The 17,748-nt window shown below is 37.2% G+C and overlaps 1 protein-coding gene across 7 annotated transcripts in view; it reads left to right on the top strand.

Annotated features, from left to right (window-relative positions):
* Positions 1–17,748, top strand: part of LOC131060393 (uncharacterized) — a 337,900-nt gene that overhangs the window by 202,469 nt on the left and 117,683 nt on the right. For all 7 annotated transcript variants that reach the window (XR_009110349.2, XM_057993610.2, XM_057993609.2 and 4 more), the window contains exon 6: positions 17,398–17,485. Coding sequence is in view for 6 of the 7 variants with exons in the window: in XM_057993610.2 (XP_057849593.2) it covers positions 17,398–17,485 (88 nt within the window). In the remaining variant the exon portion in view is untranslated. The remainder of the gene's footprint in view (positions 1–17,397; positions 17,486–17,748) is intronic.

Genomic DNA, 17,748 nt, shown 5'->3' with positions numbered 1-17,748 from the left:
CCACCGCAAGGGAAGGGAGAAAAGGAGGACGGGAAAAGCAAACAGGAGCAAATCTTCGCGGACCAGCAGGTAAGACGTAAGGTATGATACAATATGAATAATTAGAATATTAGTACAGATTAATATACTAATTAATATATAATTCATTAAGCATTAACTAAGTATGATAATTAATATATGTTAACATTAGTTAATGTATGTTTCATTAAGTCTTAATTAAATATGATAACTAAAGATGTTAATATTAAGTAATGTATATTTCATTTAACATTGGTAAGAATATATAAAGGTTAATACATATGTGCACTAAGGAAGGCAAGTATTTAATATACTAATATGCACATAGGGAATGATTAAGGAATAAAACTGTTATCAAGGAGGGTGTAATGCATATGTCAACAATGATAGGATACATTTAATATGTATATATGTTAAAGAACACATTAGGGATACATGTTAACATAAAATGAAGATTAGGAAATAAAATAGGTCTAAATCATCAAAATGCATTATAAATACAAATGTAAACCCAGGTTGGAGGCTATAGGGAGGAAACTCCCTTAGTCTAAGGAAGGGATTATGAAATCCCTAGGGCATATACTGATTATTGATATGCATATGTAGGGCTTGGTTGATTAAGTTCAATCAAGAGGAGTTGGATTTGGCCGATCCACTCCGAGGACTTGGGTGATGGGATGCATCACCCAAGGCAAGGAATGACACATGGTCTTCCTTGGAGGGCTTGGGCGTAAGAGGTTACACCCAAGACAAGAATCGAGATAACCTTCGATTTCCTGGAGGGCTTGGATGTAAGAAATTACATTCAAGACAGGAGTCGAATTCATTTTCGACTTCCTGGAGGGCTTGGAACCTAGATGGGTTCCAAGAAGGCAAGCTTCATGGTTGCCTAAGGACATACTTTGTATGGCATTCGTATCCTTTTTTATTAGATTAAAATTATGATTATGTTAATTAAGTGTTTTAAATTTAGATTGCAATTTAGATTACATATATATATAAATGTCTATTGTATTCTAACAGTTTGTTTTGTAGGATAGTGATCCTTGCCTAGTAGGGACATTAAAGTGGTATCAGAGCATAATCTTGCCAACCTGTGGGAAGGGTTCCTAGTTTATGATCACGTATCAGAGAAAGAAAGGAGCAAAGGCAATGGCCGACCAATTGGCCAAACAACTTCAGACTTTCATGGAATAGACCAATGAGAAATTCAAAAGAATGAGCCAATTAATCCTCCAAAGTACAAACAGCAACAATAGAGATATGCAAAACCATAGGAGAGAGGTACATTCTAATCACGCTGATAACGAACGATCTCCTCTGAGTTCTAGACAAACAATTCCCGAATTTCTACCTAGAGAGGAACATGTAAGGGAGGAAGAGGAATCAGCCACACTTGGAGTGGAAGAAATCGCCCAAATTTATGCTAGATTAGAGCTAGAAGTTCAGAGGGTAGTATCCTTCAGGGACTTCTGTGAATCCAAAATTAGTGAAAGTAGAAAGAGAAAACCTATGGGTAATGACCTTAAAGCTAAAGTCAACAAAATGTCCCTACCATGCTTTGATGGGACAGGAAAGGATGTCGCCCAAGCTTGGGTACAAAAACTAGACACCTATCTTTCATACAGCGCCATGACTGAAGGAGATGCTATTAAATTTGCCATACTACATTTAATCGGAACCGCCCATAATTGGTGGCACAACGGTCTCATTACCCTAGGACACAAAAATGTCGCCACCTACAATGAGTTCACTCGAAAGCTCATTAGTCGATTCGACCAGAAGGATTCCGAATGGTACTTCCAAGAGTTAACACACCTTAAACAATTAGGAACCATTGAGGACTATATAGACCAATTCCAAAACTTGTCAGTAATGGTTCCCGACCTATCCCAGAAGAGGCTCACCTACATGTTCTTAGAAGGCTTAAAAGACTCTATTAAGAATTTTGTGAAACCCCTGGAACCACAAAACTTAGGAGAAGCCATCAAGAAAACTAGAATGGTTGAATTTAGTGCTCCCAAGAATACCTCAACCAAAATGCCATATAGGAATGAAGGACACCAAAATGACCGCAGAGAGAAACCCTGCCGCTTGTGCAAAAAACCTTGGAGTTACAATCACCAATGTAAGGAGAGAGACAACTTGGTGGAGAAGGGGTTATGTTTCAAATGCAAGGCCCCATGGGGGAGAGGCCATGAATGTAAAAGAGGACAATTAAATAACACAGAAGAAATACAGGGGGAGGAAAGACCATACAAAAGAGCCAGATTCGAAAACAACGAACCAAGTACCTAAGCAATCCTCCCTCAAGAAGAATGGGGTTGAAAAATTGAAACCACGGTTCTACGGACCCTATAAGGTACTTCGAAGGGTTGGAGAAGTAGCTTATGAAATAGAACTTCCCAAAGACAGAAAAATACATAATGTGTTCCACGTCTCCCGACTCAAAAGGGTTCTCGGGCAACACTTGGTTCCTTGCAGTGAACTACCACCCCTAAATGACGAAGGGAAACTCACCTTGTACCTAGAGATCATTCTAGATACACGGCAGAAAGAGCTCAGGAACAGAACCATTACCGAACACCTGATTAAATGGAAGAATCTCCCAAATGAGGATGCTACTTGGGAAAAGGAGGAAGACCTAAAGATGCTTGAGGACAAGCAAAATCGAGACGGAGGGACTGTGATAACCCCACGTTAGCACCTGATGTAAAGTATGAATAAAGTAAATAAGATTATATTATATAGAGGAAATACATTAATTAAAATGTCATATGTTTAATATACACCTATAATAAAGAAGTATTATATTATTATTATTTTAAATATATATAATAATGAAGGAAGTATTATATTTAATATATATTAAAAAAAAAAAAAAGAAGAGCAAACCTTAATATATTATTATATATTTAAAAGCAAAAACTAAACCCCCCCCCGATTCCCCCGCACCAAGAGGTGTGAAGGTAAGCGCAGCCTGGGCTGCGGTTACCACCACACCCCTTGGTGCGGAAGGGGATCGTGAAGGGTTACAGCCCTTCACGAGGCTCTAAAAGGAAGCAGCCACCGCAAGGGAAGGGAGAAAAGGAGGACGGGAAAAGCAAACAGAAGCAAATCTTCGCGGACCAGCAGGTATGAGGTAAGGTATGATACAATATGAATAATTAGAATATTAGTACAGATTAATATATTAATTAATATATAATTCATTAAGCATTAACTAAGTATGATAATTAATATATGTTAACATTAGTTAATGTAAGTTTCATTAAGTCTTAATTAAATATGATAACTAAAGATGTTAATATTAAGTAATGTATAGTTCATTTAACATTGGTAAGAATATATAAAGGTCAATACATATGTGCACTAAGGAAGGCAAGTATTTAATATACTAATATGCACATAGGGAATGATTAAGGAATAAAAATGTTATCAAGGAGGGTGTAATGCATATGTCAACAATGATAGGATACATTTAATATGTATATATGTTAAAGAACACATTAGGGATACATGTTAACATAAAATGAAGATTAGGAAATAAAATAGGTCTAAATCATCAAAATGCATTATAAATACAAATGTAAACCCAGGTTGGAGGCTATAGGGAGGAAACTCCCTTAGTCTAAGGAAGGGATTATGAAATCCCTATGGCAGTATATATACTGATTATTGATATGCATATGTAGGGCTTGGTTGATTAAGTTCAATCAAGAGGAGTTGGATTTGGCCGATCCACTCCGAGGACTTGGGTGATGGGATGCATCACCCAAGGCAAGGAATGACACATGGTCTTCCTTGGAGGGCTTGGGCGTAAGAGGTTACACCCAAGACAAGAATCGAGATAACCTTCGATTTCTTGGAGGGCTTGGATGTAAGAAATTACATTCAAGACAGGAGTCGAATTCACTTTCGACTTCCTGGAGGGCTTGGAACCTAGATGGGTTCCAAGAAGGCAAGCTTCATGGCTGCCTAAGGACATACTTTGTATGGCATTCGTATCCTTTTTTATTAGATTAAAATTATGATTATGTTAATTAAGTGTTTTAAATTTAGATCGCAATTTAGATTACATATATATATAAATGTCTATTGTATTCTAACAGTCTATTTTGCAGGATAGTGATCCCTGCCTAGTGGGGACATTACATATTCCCTTGAAAGGTCTTAGATCCTATGCTTCTAGATATTATGCTCAAGGACTAATTTTAAGTTTTTGTGTAGGCATCAAATGACGACCCCCAAAATCGGAGGATCTACTACTCGCCAGGCTCTCATCAAGGAAGATCAGAGGAATGACAAATTGGAGACCAGGATCGTGTCCAAGTGGAGTAATGTCGGAGACACCAACCTAGGAAACTTCAATGTGAGGAAGTTTCGAGAGGCCCCTTACATCGGGAAGCCATCACCTGTTGCAAAGAAGATAATTGAGAGTGGCATCATCAAAGCTGCAGGTTTCCCTCCCACAGTCAAGTGTCATGAGTTGACGATCGAGTGCGCCCAGCACTATGATTCACACTCAAGAACGATCGTGGCCGATGATGGAACTATCTTGGCCTATCTTTCGGAGGAAGCTATAAGTGAGATTTTTCATCTCCTGGAACATAGAGACATGGTCTACAAAAGTCTAAAAGGAGCTAGGTCGATCTATGAGGATGATGCTGATTCCTGCCTGAACTTCATCAACAAGAATTGGCTAATCAAGAGTAGACCTCGCCTGAACAAGATTCCAAATACACTGCACAGAATCGACTTCCAAGAAGAGTTCAAGGATTTGATAACCTTGCTTAATCGGGTCACAGGTGCTTCTCAAGCTTTCTTCTTTGATAAATGGATGTTCTTCTTCATACAACTGATTGTCCAAGGAAAGGGAATGCTCAATTGGGCTAGAATCATTAGCAACAGTCTGGACGTGCAGTTGAGAAGACTAAGGCCTACCAAATCATTCCACATGAGGTCATATGTTGTATATGCCTTGATCAGAGGTTTTGAGTATGCAGGACTACCTCACAGAGGAGTTGTTGGAAGAGGACTCGAAGAAATAAGAGTTTGTGATTCTTATTTTCAACTGCATCATCCACCTAGAAGTGACTACAAGTTAGTCAATGATACCTTCATGATGAATATTACCAGGATATTGCAAGGTGGGGTTCACAATCGACTGTCTATGGATGCACAAGAGCTTGTGAAGAAGCATGGTGTATGGTTCATTTAGTTTCCAAAATTCACATACATCAGAGTTCATGGGTGTCCTTCACCTCCCTACATGTTGCCAAGATATCCAACAGACAGGATAGTACTACTTGAGGTGACTAGACAGCTGGCAGCTTATGCGAAGGCATCCAGACACAAGCATGGAAATGGAATTCCCGTGCCCATCATACTAGGGAACTCAGTTGAAGTATGTCCTAATACTCAAGCCGCAGAAGATGCAAAGAAGGAATTATCTCTATACTCATTCACATCCTTTGCCTCGAGAGAGAATTTTGACCCTCATGGTCATATAGAAGAAATAGTTGGGAAGAAGTACAGGCATGAATCTCAGGTGGAGGACTTTTGGATGAATGTCCAAGATGATGTCGAGGTCAAAAGAAAGATGCATTCCAGGTTGCCTTTGGATCTCATCAGGAAATGCAAAATTTATAGAGTAGCCGATCAAGCCCAGGATAATGGTAGATACCTCCAATCATCCTATGAGAAGGAAGACAAAGAAGTGAAGATAGATTGGAATGAGCCTGAGGTTTTAGACTTGAGAGCTTTGATGGCTCCCGTTTTATCCTGCACTCGCAGATGGGTGGATGTACAACATCAAAAGTTGAAGGAGCAGAATGTATCTATGACATTCACCTTGGAAGCAAGACTAGAAGAAGGAGAAGCAAGTGTGAGTGAGAATACTTCTCATTCCAAAGGCTCAAAGAGGAAAGAAGGACCCGAGAAGAGAGAACCTTCCAAGAAGAAGCAAAAAACGAATCCTGATCGCCCACCAAGCACATCTTCTAGGCAAGAAAAGGAAGCAAGTCAAGGGGAAGATCAGAGGTAGATAGTATATGAAATTGATGAGTCTATGGAATCCATGGTACAGAATGATAAACAAGAGAAAGGACAGACACCGCAGCATTCATCAAGTCAATCTCCCCAAGTTGGTGCTAATGAGCAACATGAAGAAAAGAATGATGATGAAGCAACATCTCCTTTCCGGGAAGATAGACCTCTACCTAAAGAAATACAAGTGAGGGAAACAAGATCTGCCATTCTTGATTGGCTGAAAGAGAGACTGACAAGGGTAGTTGTGGTTGAAGATGAAGAAGATGTGTTTGACTTGGAAAGCCTTATAGGAAATTCTCATGAAGTAATAGAGAAGAAGAAGGCCACAAAGATGTCTAAGGTAATTAGAGATGAGACAGGATCCAGAAAAGTGCAGATAGCTACACCAGTGGTGGACAAATATGAGGGTGAGATTCTAGCAGGAGAATATGATCTAGAAACATTTGATCTTGGTCCACTTACCACCGAGCAGGCTATGGAAGAAGCAACTGACTCACTGAAAATACTCAAAGAGGAAGTAGAAAAGAATAAGAAGCTTGAAAAGGAGGTCAGTGCTTGGAGGAATTATTTTAGCCATCTTAACCAACCTTTGAGACGACAGGATCCAGCAATATCTCCTTTACATGCACTTCCTCTTGAATCAATAAGTGAGGCAGAAAGGGTGAAGAACCTAGTTCAACTCATGAGTTCTTGGATTGATGAATCTCACAAGGTAGCCGTTGAATTTGCAACAAGAATGATGAAGACAGTTCATTGAGCTATCCAGGTCCTTGAGATTATCCATAATCTAATGATAACTGTAGCTGCATTCACTCACACTAGAGATGTTATCATCCTAGTCTTACAAGTGATAAGAGAAACACCAAGACGGATTCTGACGCAAGAAAAGATAATGGATGGAGGAACCCATAGCCTCCTACAGTGGTCAGCTCTGCTCCAGATGAAGGAAGTCCTTTTTGAAGACTTCAACACTAGATGCAGCCGAGTTGAAGGCATCATTCATCCAATTCAAGATAAGGTGTTTGAGGTATTGTGTACCATCCTTGACAGGCGGATCGAGACCGAGATAGATGTGGACATCCAAGAGTTGGAGGATAGAATAAAGGTCATCTTTTGCAAGAAGGAGAACATCATCACAGAAAAGCAACGAGATCAAATGTATACTACTATGTTCCTGATTGAGAAGACCAAAGAACTTGAACCTGGATGGGAGACGACTCTTCTCACTGCTTTTGATCAAGTCCTTCACTTGGAAGAACGAATGAAGAATCTTCTTGAGATTCCCATTGCTGAGATTGAGGGAATTGTGTCCAGATTCATTGAATATGCTAAGAAAGAGCATAGGAAAGGGAACAAAATTCTAGATGAAAAGTTGTTATAGGATGATGTGGCAACTTAATTCCTATTGGTCTATGTCTCCTCGGTATTTGTGCCAATTTTTTATTGGCTATGGATTAGTAATGTTTATCTAAATGGGGACTTTTTTGTAACAAACCCTAATTAGGGTTTAGGTGTCAAAATCTCAGCCGTTGATCTTCTTTTGATCCGGGCCATTCATTGTATTTGAGGATGCTATATATGCCCTCACTCACTTCATTTTAGAGAGTTAGAGGGAGTTTAGAGTGAAGAAAGTTAGAAAGTTGGAGAGGAATAAGTTATTGTTGTAGCAAAATTGAGTAGTGAAGAGAGAAATTTGAACAATTGTTGTCCATTTGGTTATGAGATCAATAAAATATTGAAGTTATGGTATTTTATTGCAATACTTGTGGCTATCTTCATGATTGTTTATCTTCTTGAATCACTTTCAATTGAAATAGCATTTAAATTTTAAGTGTGAAGGACGAATTGTTGTGCTTGATCTTTGTTAAGATTCACATTCCAAACCACTAGCTTCTTACTGATTGTAAAGAACGCCTTGTGTGGTCAACTGGAAACACTAAGATTAATTAAGAATTCAATCATCATTAGAAGTATTGATATGTATCTCCTTGATAGTATCTATATCTTTGATGATTTGAAAGTTATTGAATCCCCTTAGAAGATCGCATCAATTCCAGTAGAGTTGTAATCTCTTGGCGATACTGAAATTGGTAGAATTTTATCAAGTCTAGCCTTCATTGAGTCATTCTTAGGAATAGTTTAAGTATCTCTTCCCTGAAACCCTTATCTTTTGATATTTTTTGAAAATCTGTTAGTGTTAGGAAAATCCTGTTCCTTCAATTGGAAAGAGAGTAACACGGACAAGCTTTCTCTGAAAGTACGTAAGGCCCCTTGAAGAAACAACAAACACAACGACCACTAGTGCTTATCCACAAGTAGAGATCCTACAAAGCAGAACCTTGAAGTCATCCCGATTGATCCTTTTGCGACATCTTCAGCATTTGGAGACTTTATTCAAGAGAGGATAAGATACCTCTGGGTATTTTATTATGTGTTTGGTCGTGTACAAAATACACATCAACAGGTTGCAAGAAAAAACACCAACAAAATGGCGACGCTGCTGGAGAATATAAGTGGCAAATTCATTTGGCAAGGAATCGGTAATTTTTAGAAATCTGTAATTTATTTTAGATCTGAAAGTTTCAGCCTAGAGAAAGTTATATTTGCAGCTGATTTGAAGAAGAACGTGTGACTTTGCTGCTGTGAGAAACCCAAAATGAATATGTGCTTCAAATGGCTTCCACCTATTTGAAAATTTTCCTCTATCAAGGAGGTGGCGACTCTGTCAAGAAAGAACTTGAAATTTGAAGGAAAATTTCAAAGTTCTCAGTTAGGAAAGGACTAGTAAGCTGCTGCAAATTTCCAGGTATTCTTCAAATTTTCATGAAATAGCAAAGCTCCCTATAGGGTGAAATGAAGCACTGAGTTAGGGAAAGAATAAAATTAATTTTGGCAACTTCTCAATTGTTATTTGCATTTTGTGTATGAAGAAGTATGCATGATTTGTAGATCTATGCTTGTGAATGAGGTCTCAATATCACATTGTAATACGTCATGCTTTATGTATTATGTAATTTTTAAAACCTCTTGATTGAAGGAGGAAACTATAAAAGCATAAGTGTCAAATATGTTTCAGTTTATGCATCCTTGCATAGTATCAAATGCAATCATGCCTATTGAGTTGCCGCAATCATGTAATAGAAGGAATTTCAACATTACAATGTATAGAGCCATAAATTTTGGAGTCTTTTATGGTTACCCAAATCCTATTCCACCTGAGATCAGAAAAGGACTACCTAAATTTAGTGGTGAGAAAAGTGAATCAGCTGAAAAACATCTACAGAGATTCATTGAGCTGATAGAGGATTATGAAGTTGATCATGAAGATGTAATCATCAGATTGTTTGTACAATCATTGACAGATGAAGCACGTGAATGGTTCTCAAATCTATTCCCATAGTCAATTAATTCTTGGTCAGAGTTTGAATCAACATTTAATGAACAATTTGGTGAGTGGATTAGTGATTCTGCCTTACTCACCAATTTTTTTGACATCCACATTGAGGTAGAGGAATTGGTATCAGTTTTTAATTTGAGATTTATGAACACTCTAATGAGGATTCCTGAAGGTCCAAGACCAAATGATGCTCAAGCTTGTGTATCTACTTCAGTGCATTTGATCTTGATATGAGCTACACATTAATAATGGAGGAACCAGCAAACTTGCATCAAGCATTAGAGATTGCTATGAACATAGAGAAAGTTGCAAGGTTTGGGATGATTAGGAGGTTCAAGCCAAAAGTTATGAGATGTCATAAGGAATCTTATGCAAATGAGCAACGCCGTTTGGAGGTTGTAAATGTTGTTTCAAGTGGTTACCAGCCTGTTGCTCCAGTTAAAAGCCTTGATAGTGTACCTCCCTATGATGCTAGTTATGTTTCTCATGAGATGAAAGTTGAGCCAAGAAATTGCATAGTGTATCCTAATGAAGTGAACATGTTTCTGCCTAAGCAAATGCCTCATATGTTTGTCCAAGATGATGCATATCAAGAGCCACTTAAGGTATGTGTACCTGAACTAACACCATTACACATTGTAGATCAGACTCCTTCTCAGGTTTCTTGTCAGCAAAATGCTCTTGATTTGGCATGCATGGTTGAGAATATTGAAGTTAAACATGGCTTGGATAGTCACATTATTTCCAGTGAAGTTAATAATGACTTTGTCTACATGGAATATAATCAAGATTGTTTATCTCATGAGGCCAATATGGATGGTGATTGTTCTACTTCTAATTTTGAGAATGATAATGCTGATTCTGATTGTTCTTTGCTTGAGGATGATATTGAGGATAGTATTGAAAATGATTTTAGTGAAGTCTCTAATCCTCTGTTTGATGAAGAGGTATACTTGGATCAGGTGGTGCTTTGCCATAATACATTTGAGTGTGCATTCAATGAATTTGCTAATCCACTATATGAAGAGATAATTGAGAGCTTTGATGATTCAGATGCTGCACCAATTTGTAGGATGGATGGGTATGCTGACCAGGATGTTATATCCAATTTAATGCCATTTTATCATACTGAATCTTCTTGTAGTGCTAATAATGATGATGTTGTTGAGCATGGTTGAAATGTTTGTGAGCATGATTTGCTTGACGAAGAAAGAGTTCTTCAAATTGATCTGGGGTTGATATGTGACCTTGCTAAGAGTGACATTTGTAAATCAGAATTAGAGATTTCAGTTTCATGTGAGATGCAATCAAATGATGGAGTGAATAACTCTTGTCAGTTGAATGATTGTTTGATTATATATGACAGCTGCTATGTATTGTACATGTATGCATCACCCAATGAGTATGGCACATATTCTTCCATGGATGTTGGAGTGGAAAGCATGACAGAGAGTTCAGTACTTAGTATTGAGCAACAATATGGTATATTTCACAGTGAGGGTGGAATGTTCAAAGACATGGTTGGATGTGCCATGGATTATGTATGTGATCAGTTTGTGCCCAATAGTATTTTCAGATTGGTGATCACATATTCAAATGAGAATAGACTTTTGACAGAGGTAAATTTTGGTTCTACATTTTGGTGGCTTGGGGCCACCAAGCAGAGTTTTGATCCGATTCTTGAATGCAATGTATGCAGTGACTCTGAGCCCAATGAATAAAAGCACATGGTCTTCTTTTACCAGAGATCTAAATCCTCATCTTGCTCGTGTCTCCCAAGTGTCCCCAACTAGAGACTGCAAAATATTGCTTCTGCTTTTGTTTCCTAAGTGGTTTGTATTTCTAGCCATCAAATTTTATCTTCCAACGGTGAGATTTTATTTTTCATTATGCCTAAGCTTAACAAAGGTACTTTATTTTTCTATAGTCTTGTGATTTTCATTAGGATCCCCTTTGTTTATTTCCTAATAGCCACGACCCCATAACCCTTGTCTTTAGTTGCACGTGGCCGAGTTTATGCCTTGAGTCTTAACCTCGCTTCCCTGTTGATTGCCTTTAGTTTCTACCTCTTATCCTACGGGCCTGCGAAAGTATTGTTTGGTTGTCGGTAGTGAGTGCCCGCATTCCCGCGGGATGGTATGTGTTCATAAGGTCTTTTGTTGTGAACTTGCGGAAAGATGCTAAGCGACCAAGAAGTAGGGCCCCGCTCCCTCGCATGGTTACGATTAATGAGAATGCAAAAATTAGCGGGTGCGTAGGGGGAAGGATTTTGTGTTGAGCATGCAAAAGGTGTTGCCTACGGCTCCGCAAGGAAATTTCATAAAGCCATAAGTCCTTTGCGGGGATGTGAAAGGAGTAGTAGAGCCCGTGCTCTTGCAGGGTTACTTCATGGAGTAAAAGAGAAATCTGTGGGTGAGCGGAATGGATGAGTGCTATTAAGTAAAGGCCCGCAACCCCGTGAAGATAAAACCAAAGAAGACAAAGGAACTTGCGGGCATGCGGAGTAGAAGGAAGTAGGGAGTGTGCATCCCACACCCCTGCGAGGATGAAATTGAAGGAAATAAAAGGTTTGCAGGCACGCGGAATTGTTTTGTTATCTTTTCAGGCTCGGCAAGCAATCGCAGGCATCGGTCAAAATAGTGACTGGGATCGATAAGGGAGGTTGGCATGAGTGAAATGGAATACACAACACCCCAAAATTCAAAATGTGTGATCAAGGGACATAAGGATCACAACAGAATCGCCTGTCCATGATGAGTTGCTGAAGGATAAGTAATACTTGCCTACAGATGGATATGATAGGGAATTGAAAACGACAACGATCAAGGCTGCATGTAGTGGAGATTTTGAAAAGGACAACTGAGCTGGTGGTAAAAAGGGAATACGAGAAGTTTTAAAAGCATAAAGCAGGAAATAACATGCATGTAAGAATTACATAAGAATAAGCTATTTTTAGAAATCCCAGTTTCCTATAAAGAGCAACAATTTGAATCTTGGCTGAGAAGTTGTCAAGATGATTCTTCATGATTGTCTGAGGATGGTTCTGAAAATGGGAGTTTCACTTGTAGGGCAAGATTGTGCATTTCTAAGTTTTAAGTTTTGTGATACGTTGTGGAGAGATCTTCAATAAACTGTTTTATAGCCAAAGGGGCCTTGAAAATGAGTTGGATAACCAAAGGGGTCTTGAAAGGCCTTTTCAATCGCAAGGAACCTTTGAAGGGTTATCCACATTTTCCCTTGCACCACTAAATGGCACTTAGGCAGAGGAAGAGGAGTGGAAAAATGCAGTTGGGGGAGGTGGACGGTTCAGATGGAGCAATGGTTTGATCCTGAAAGGTTATGGAAGCCGTGAGCCCTCCTCTGTTCACGAGATTTTCTTGTGAGCTCCTCTTTCCACTTTCATTGGTGACAGTCCAAGACTGTGAGTTCCTCCTTTAGTTTAGGGGATGCTCCATTTCTTTTGTCCTGGAACTCCTCTTCAAGGGTGCAAAGCTCCTCTTTTAGTTGGGTTCGTTCCAAACATGCCTCCGTGAAGATAGTTGCACCGCGATGGTGGCATGACTCAAAACAGTTACGCGCAACGGAAACTTATTTCTCCATCAAGGTGATTATGATGCACATATCTCTTTCGTGTCTTTTTCTGACCCAATGAGGAAGTCTCTTTCTTTCTTATGGGGTTAACGTGTCAATTTGAAAATAGGCCAATTGTAAATAGCCTGTAGCTTGTGCATTCCTTGTTATAAAAGGAAGAGCAAGGCTGTAGTAGGGGTTTTGAAATTTTTACATCACCAGGTCGCGTAGTTGCAGTCCTGTGTTATTTCAGGGTTTTTGAGTCTACTTACAAAAAGGAATATATAGCTTCCATGTTGTAAAAATCAATGAGTAATGAAAGAAATATTTTTTCGTTATTGCATATTCTCTCTCATTTATTTTCTGAATTCATATAAGCTAATGTGTTAAAGTATATATTAGTTTATCTTGCTATGTTTTTATCAATGTGTGATCATGCTTGTAGGTTTCTCTCAAGGAGGGAATTAAATTCTACGTGCAGATTATAGTGATTTTGGGAAATATTCACAAGATTAACAAGAATGGATAACTGCAACAGCTTAATGGAATTATGTTAATGCCAGTCATTAACATTGAGAAAATACCCTAATTCGAACTATTTTGTAGAATGGGGTTTTATTTTCAGTTTATGGGTATGACTTTGTTCCCTCGGATATGCATTGGTTGTACTTTTTGCTTCGGGAGTGTTTTAGAAATTTTCAATTAAGCTCTGTTCCTTTTTCTTTTCGTCTTGAGTGGGCAAGTGGTTTTACTTCTAAATGCGTGCTTGATATCCCCTTGTATCTTTTAGCATTGCATGTGTATTGTTTTCTCTGTCAAATGTTGAATGTTGCGGGATCAGGGATATGTGTATGTTGTGCATACAAAGGGTCCTTTGTGTAACTGAGAATTATCTTCCGAGGAGCAAATCTGCATATCTATAATGAATTTAAAAATATTCTAAGTTTACTGGTTATAATAGGAATACCCTCCCGAGTTAGGTGGAGGTCGGAGTGAATAAGGCTTGGTTAAGGCTTGTTTATGTTGGATTTTCTTGTCCTTAGCCTATTGACAGTTTCTAGTCGACATTGAAGGTTCTTTCCTTGACCTGAAGTGTGATGAGATCTGTAATGTCCCCTACTAGGAATTGGCCTATAATTAATCCATCTCAACAAGCTTATGACCTAAAATAATAATTCCATCTTGACATGAATCAAATCACTGATATTCCATAGTTCAATTGATTTATCAATTATTAAATTGTTCATTCACTATACTAGGTAATTAGTGTAATCATTCATAATGCTAAATGTGAATGTCAACTTTTATCACTGCTTTAGCTTTAAAGACAAAGAGGATTGTCTTTGTTATTAACGAGCTTGGATACCAATTAAATAGGTTCCCTCACAATTTACAGGTTGCTGATTCTCACCCTATCTTGGGACTTAACTTCTTAAACACTGACAGTATTAACAAGAATTAAATATAAACATATGTTTATTATCTTATGAACTCTTTTTTTTTATTTAGAATAATATATGATTCTTATTCTGATTTAATCATATAAATCAATAAATAAATAAGTTAAATAATATTATCAATTATTTATATGTTTGCTAATACCCTATTATTAATACTACTAGTGCTTAGTACATTATTAGTTATGAGTATATTTAGTGGCTGTAATGGCAGACAGATCTGACGCATGTCAGATCTGGTCTGCCACTGCCATGAAATTATAGATTATTATAATACATATTTTCAGACTATGTTAATACTATTATTGAAATTCTTCATTAAGACATTATCGGGTTTCACATACCAAGCATACAAATTAGGCACATCAGTATATTTAGTGGCTGTAATGGCAGACAGATCTGACGCATGTCAGATCTGGTCTGCCACTGCCATGAAATTATATATTATTATAATACATATTTTCAGACTATGTTAATACTATTATTGAAATTCTTCATTAAGACATTATCGGGTTTCACATACCAAGCATACCAATTAAGCACATCACCATGCATACCATTAGGAACAAGGATGTTCCACCTATAATTTAATAATAGTTCTGATCTGATCCAATCCTCCCTCCTATTCTCTGCCGTACATCTCCTTATCTGAGCTTTTTCCTTATTTCCATTACTATGTCTGACTAATAATGTTCCCCCCCGATGCCCCCTGGGATGATTGTGAATGATTTCTTATATCTTCGTGGGACTGATAAGTTATGCTGCCAAGAGACGTGTCTTATGTTAACGCACCACTTCATTACTAATTTGGTTATCGATTGCTTTTAACCAATCTTAATCTTATGATAGGCGCATAGGTTATCTTATTCAATCTAACTTGGTAGTGGTTGCTTGTGATTATAGTCGCTGCCTTTAGCCACCCCGATTCTTGTGTCTTCCAATAGATATCGGTTAGTGTATTATTTTGACTTGCTTATGATAATGTGATCAGTGTCATTATTACAAGTCATTGATGCTTGGCTTCAATTTATCTATAATGTAATATTATCCTTTATGATATCCTTACTCCTTTTGATCTATATCGCATATGATAACTCGTCTCTTCAAGGTAATTGTTATGTCTTAGATATTATTTTCTTCTGGTTTGTATAGTTCCGATACTAACGTTATTAACATTGATGCTCATGAATGTCTTCATGGGAAGACTAACCCTTATTCAATGCTTCACTATTGACTCTCCATATGTAACATTAACCTCCCTTAATAACACTTAGGAATTTATCCTAATCATTCTTGCTTCCTCTATACTCGTCCCTTGGTTGGATGCTGATTGTCGATATGAGGATAATCGCTGATATACAACTGTGACCCCTCACAATTCATTCATAATTCTAATCATTAATAACATAATCATTGTTAACGACCAATGTTTGGTCAATGTCGTGTTCTTCATGTGTTATCGACTGGTTTTGTGATATTGATTAATAGCATGTTGTCTATCCCTTGCAGTTGTTGACCAATTGGTTTACCAATGGCGATCTATAAGATTTTATGCCTATATATATTTTTTAAGGGCCTCTTCAGCCGTTGTTTACTTCTTGATAGTATCAATAGTTGTAAAATTTATATTATTATTAATTTAAATATTCCAAGAATATTATTATTAATTAAATAATGATATTTAATAAATAAATAATAATCATATATAACAATAATGATAATTAATAATCATAACAAATAATAATAAACATTAATAATTTAGAGGAAAATCGTGAAGTCTCATAAATGAGATGATTTCCCAATATTATTAAATGTTAATTAATAAATGTTTTAATTATCGTATTTATTTAATCCAATGTCCAAAAAGGGGGTTATGACAAGATCCTTAGGGTCAAGGGTTGCAAGAAAAAATACCAATAGGTTCCATGACATTTCTCCATTAAAAATCAATTTAATTCTCCCACAAGGCAGGGGGAACCATTTGATATTTCTCACTGGATTGCTTTGGGTTTACTGACCTGGCACATGAATTTAAGACGGATAATGTTATTTCCTTTTATTAAAACAAACTTATACATAATAACTGTGGCCACCTGCAGTGTGTCATCTCCCACAGCTAAGTGAAACTCTATATATACCTCAAAGCATGCACCCTATTTGTACAAATCTTTAAAATTGTTAATTGCCACTTGAACCAGAATGGGAGTTGAGTCCAACATAGTTGGGCCTTCCCATAACATGTCTTATTTGAGAAGTTCAAAATTCGGGGCTACACTTGCTTGTTAAGCACATAGCAAAATCATAAGGAATGTTCATCTGTTTTGTTGTCTTGGGACTCCTAATACAAATTCAAGGCACCATATGATTTGCTTATGTTCAAAAGATTTAAATGAAGTGGTTAAATATGTACTTATCCTTCAATTATATCAAACAAATTTTGAAACTTATCAACTGACATTAATCATCACAAAAATAGCTGTATTCTATTACAGAATATACCATCAAGCAGTAAAATCCAACTGATCAGTAATATTCTACTTGCTGGGGCCCTTGTCTCACTGTCTTCTGGTTTTGATTTACTGAAATTCAAAAATTCTAAGTAATTTTAATAATCGTAAAATGTGGTTTTTTGTTGTTGTGAATATGAAGAAATGCATAATCTAGTGTTCTAGAGACTTTCTTATGAATCTTTCACCAGAATATTTGTTAGAAAACTTTTGAAATTTGTTTTAAGAAATGAATTTTCTTTTTCATTCTAAAATGCATTTACTACACAGGTGCAGTTTCTAGTCATGAATTTCCTATAGTGGACAAAGTTCTTGAATTGAGCCATTGCAATGCTGTAAGTTCTATTTGGTATATTAAATTGACCACTTAATTGTTTAATGCTTTGAGCTTTTGTAGGCTGTCAATTGGTACAATTCCTTTTATCAAATGATAGAGGCTGAGAGTATTGAGAAAGTTCTTCCGGGCATTGAGACAATAGAAGAAGGTACAATAGCATCCCATATGGCAATTGGGCATATATGTATGCATTTTGTGTTTTTTGCTCTGTGTTCTCATTATGTTATAGATGAAATCTTTCTACCTATATCATATACGTACGAATCAAACTTGATTGTTCTTGTTTTGGTAGACACATCTATTTTTTTGATAAATCAATGCTTCTGACTAGAGGTATGAATTGGTGAGGCCACAACATGGGCGAACTCATCCTCTTGGCAGGAATGCATTGCATAACACTTATGATTCAAG

The sequence above is a fragment of the Cryptomeria japonica genome, chromosome 4 (genome assembly GCF_030272615.1).
Source record: "Cryptomeria japonica chromosome 4, Sugi_1.0, whole genome shotgun sequence".
Taxonomy (NCBI): Eukaryota; Viridiplantae; Streptophyta; class Pinopsida; order Cupressales; family Cupressaceae; genus Cryptomeria; species Cryptomeria japonica.
The sequence above is the reverse complement of the archived record's forward strand: the minus strand, read 5'-3'. Positions and strand labels throughout refer to the sequence as shown.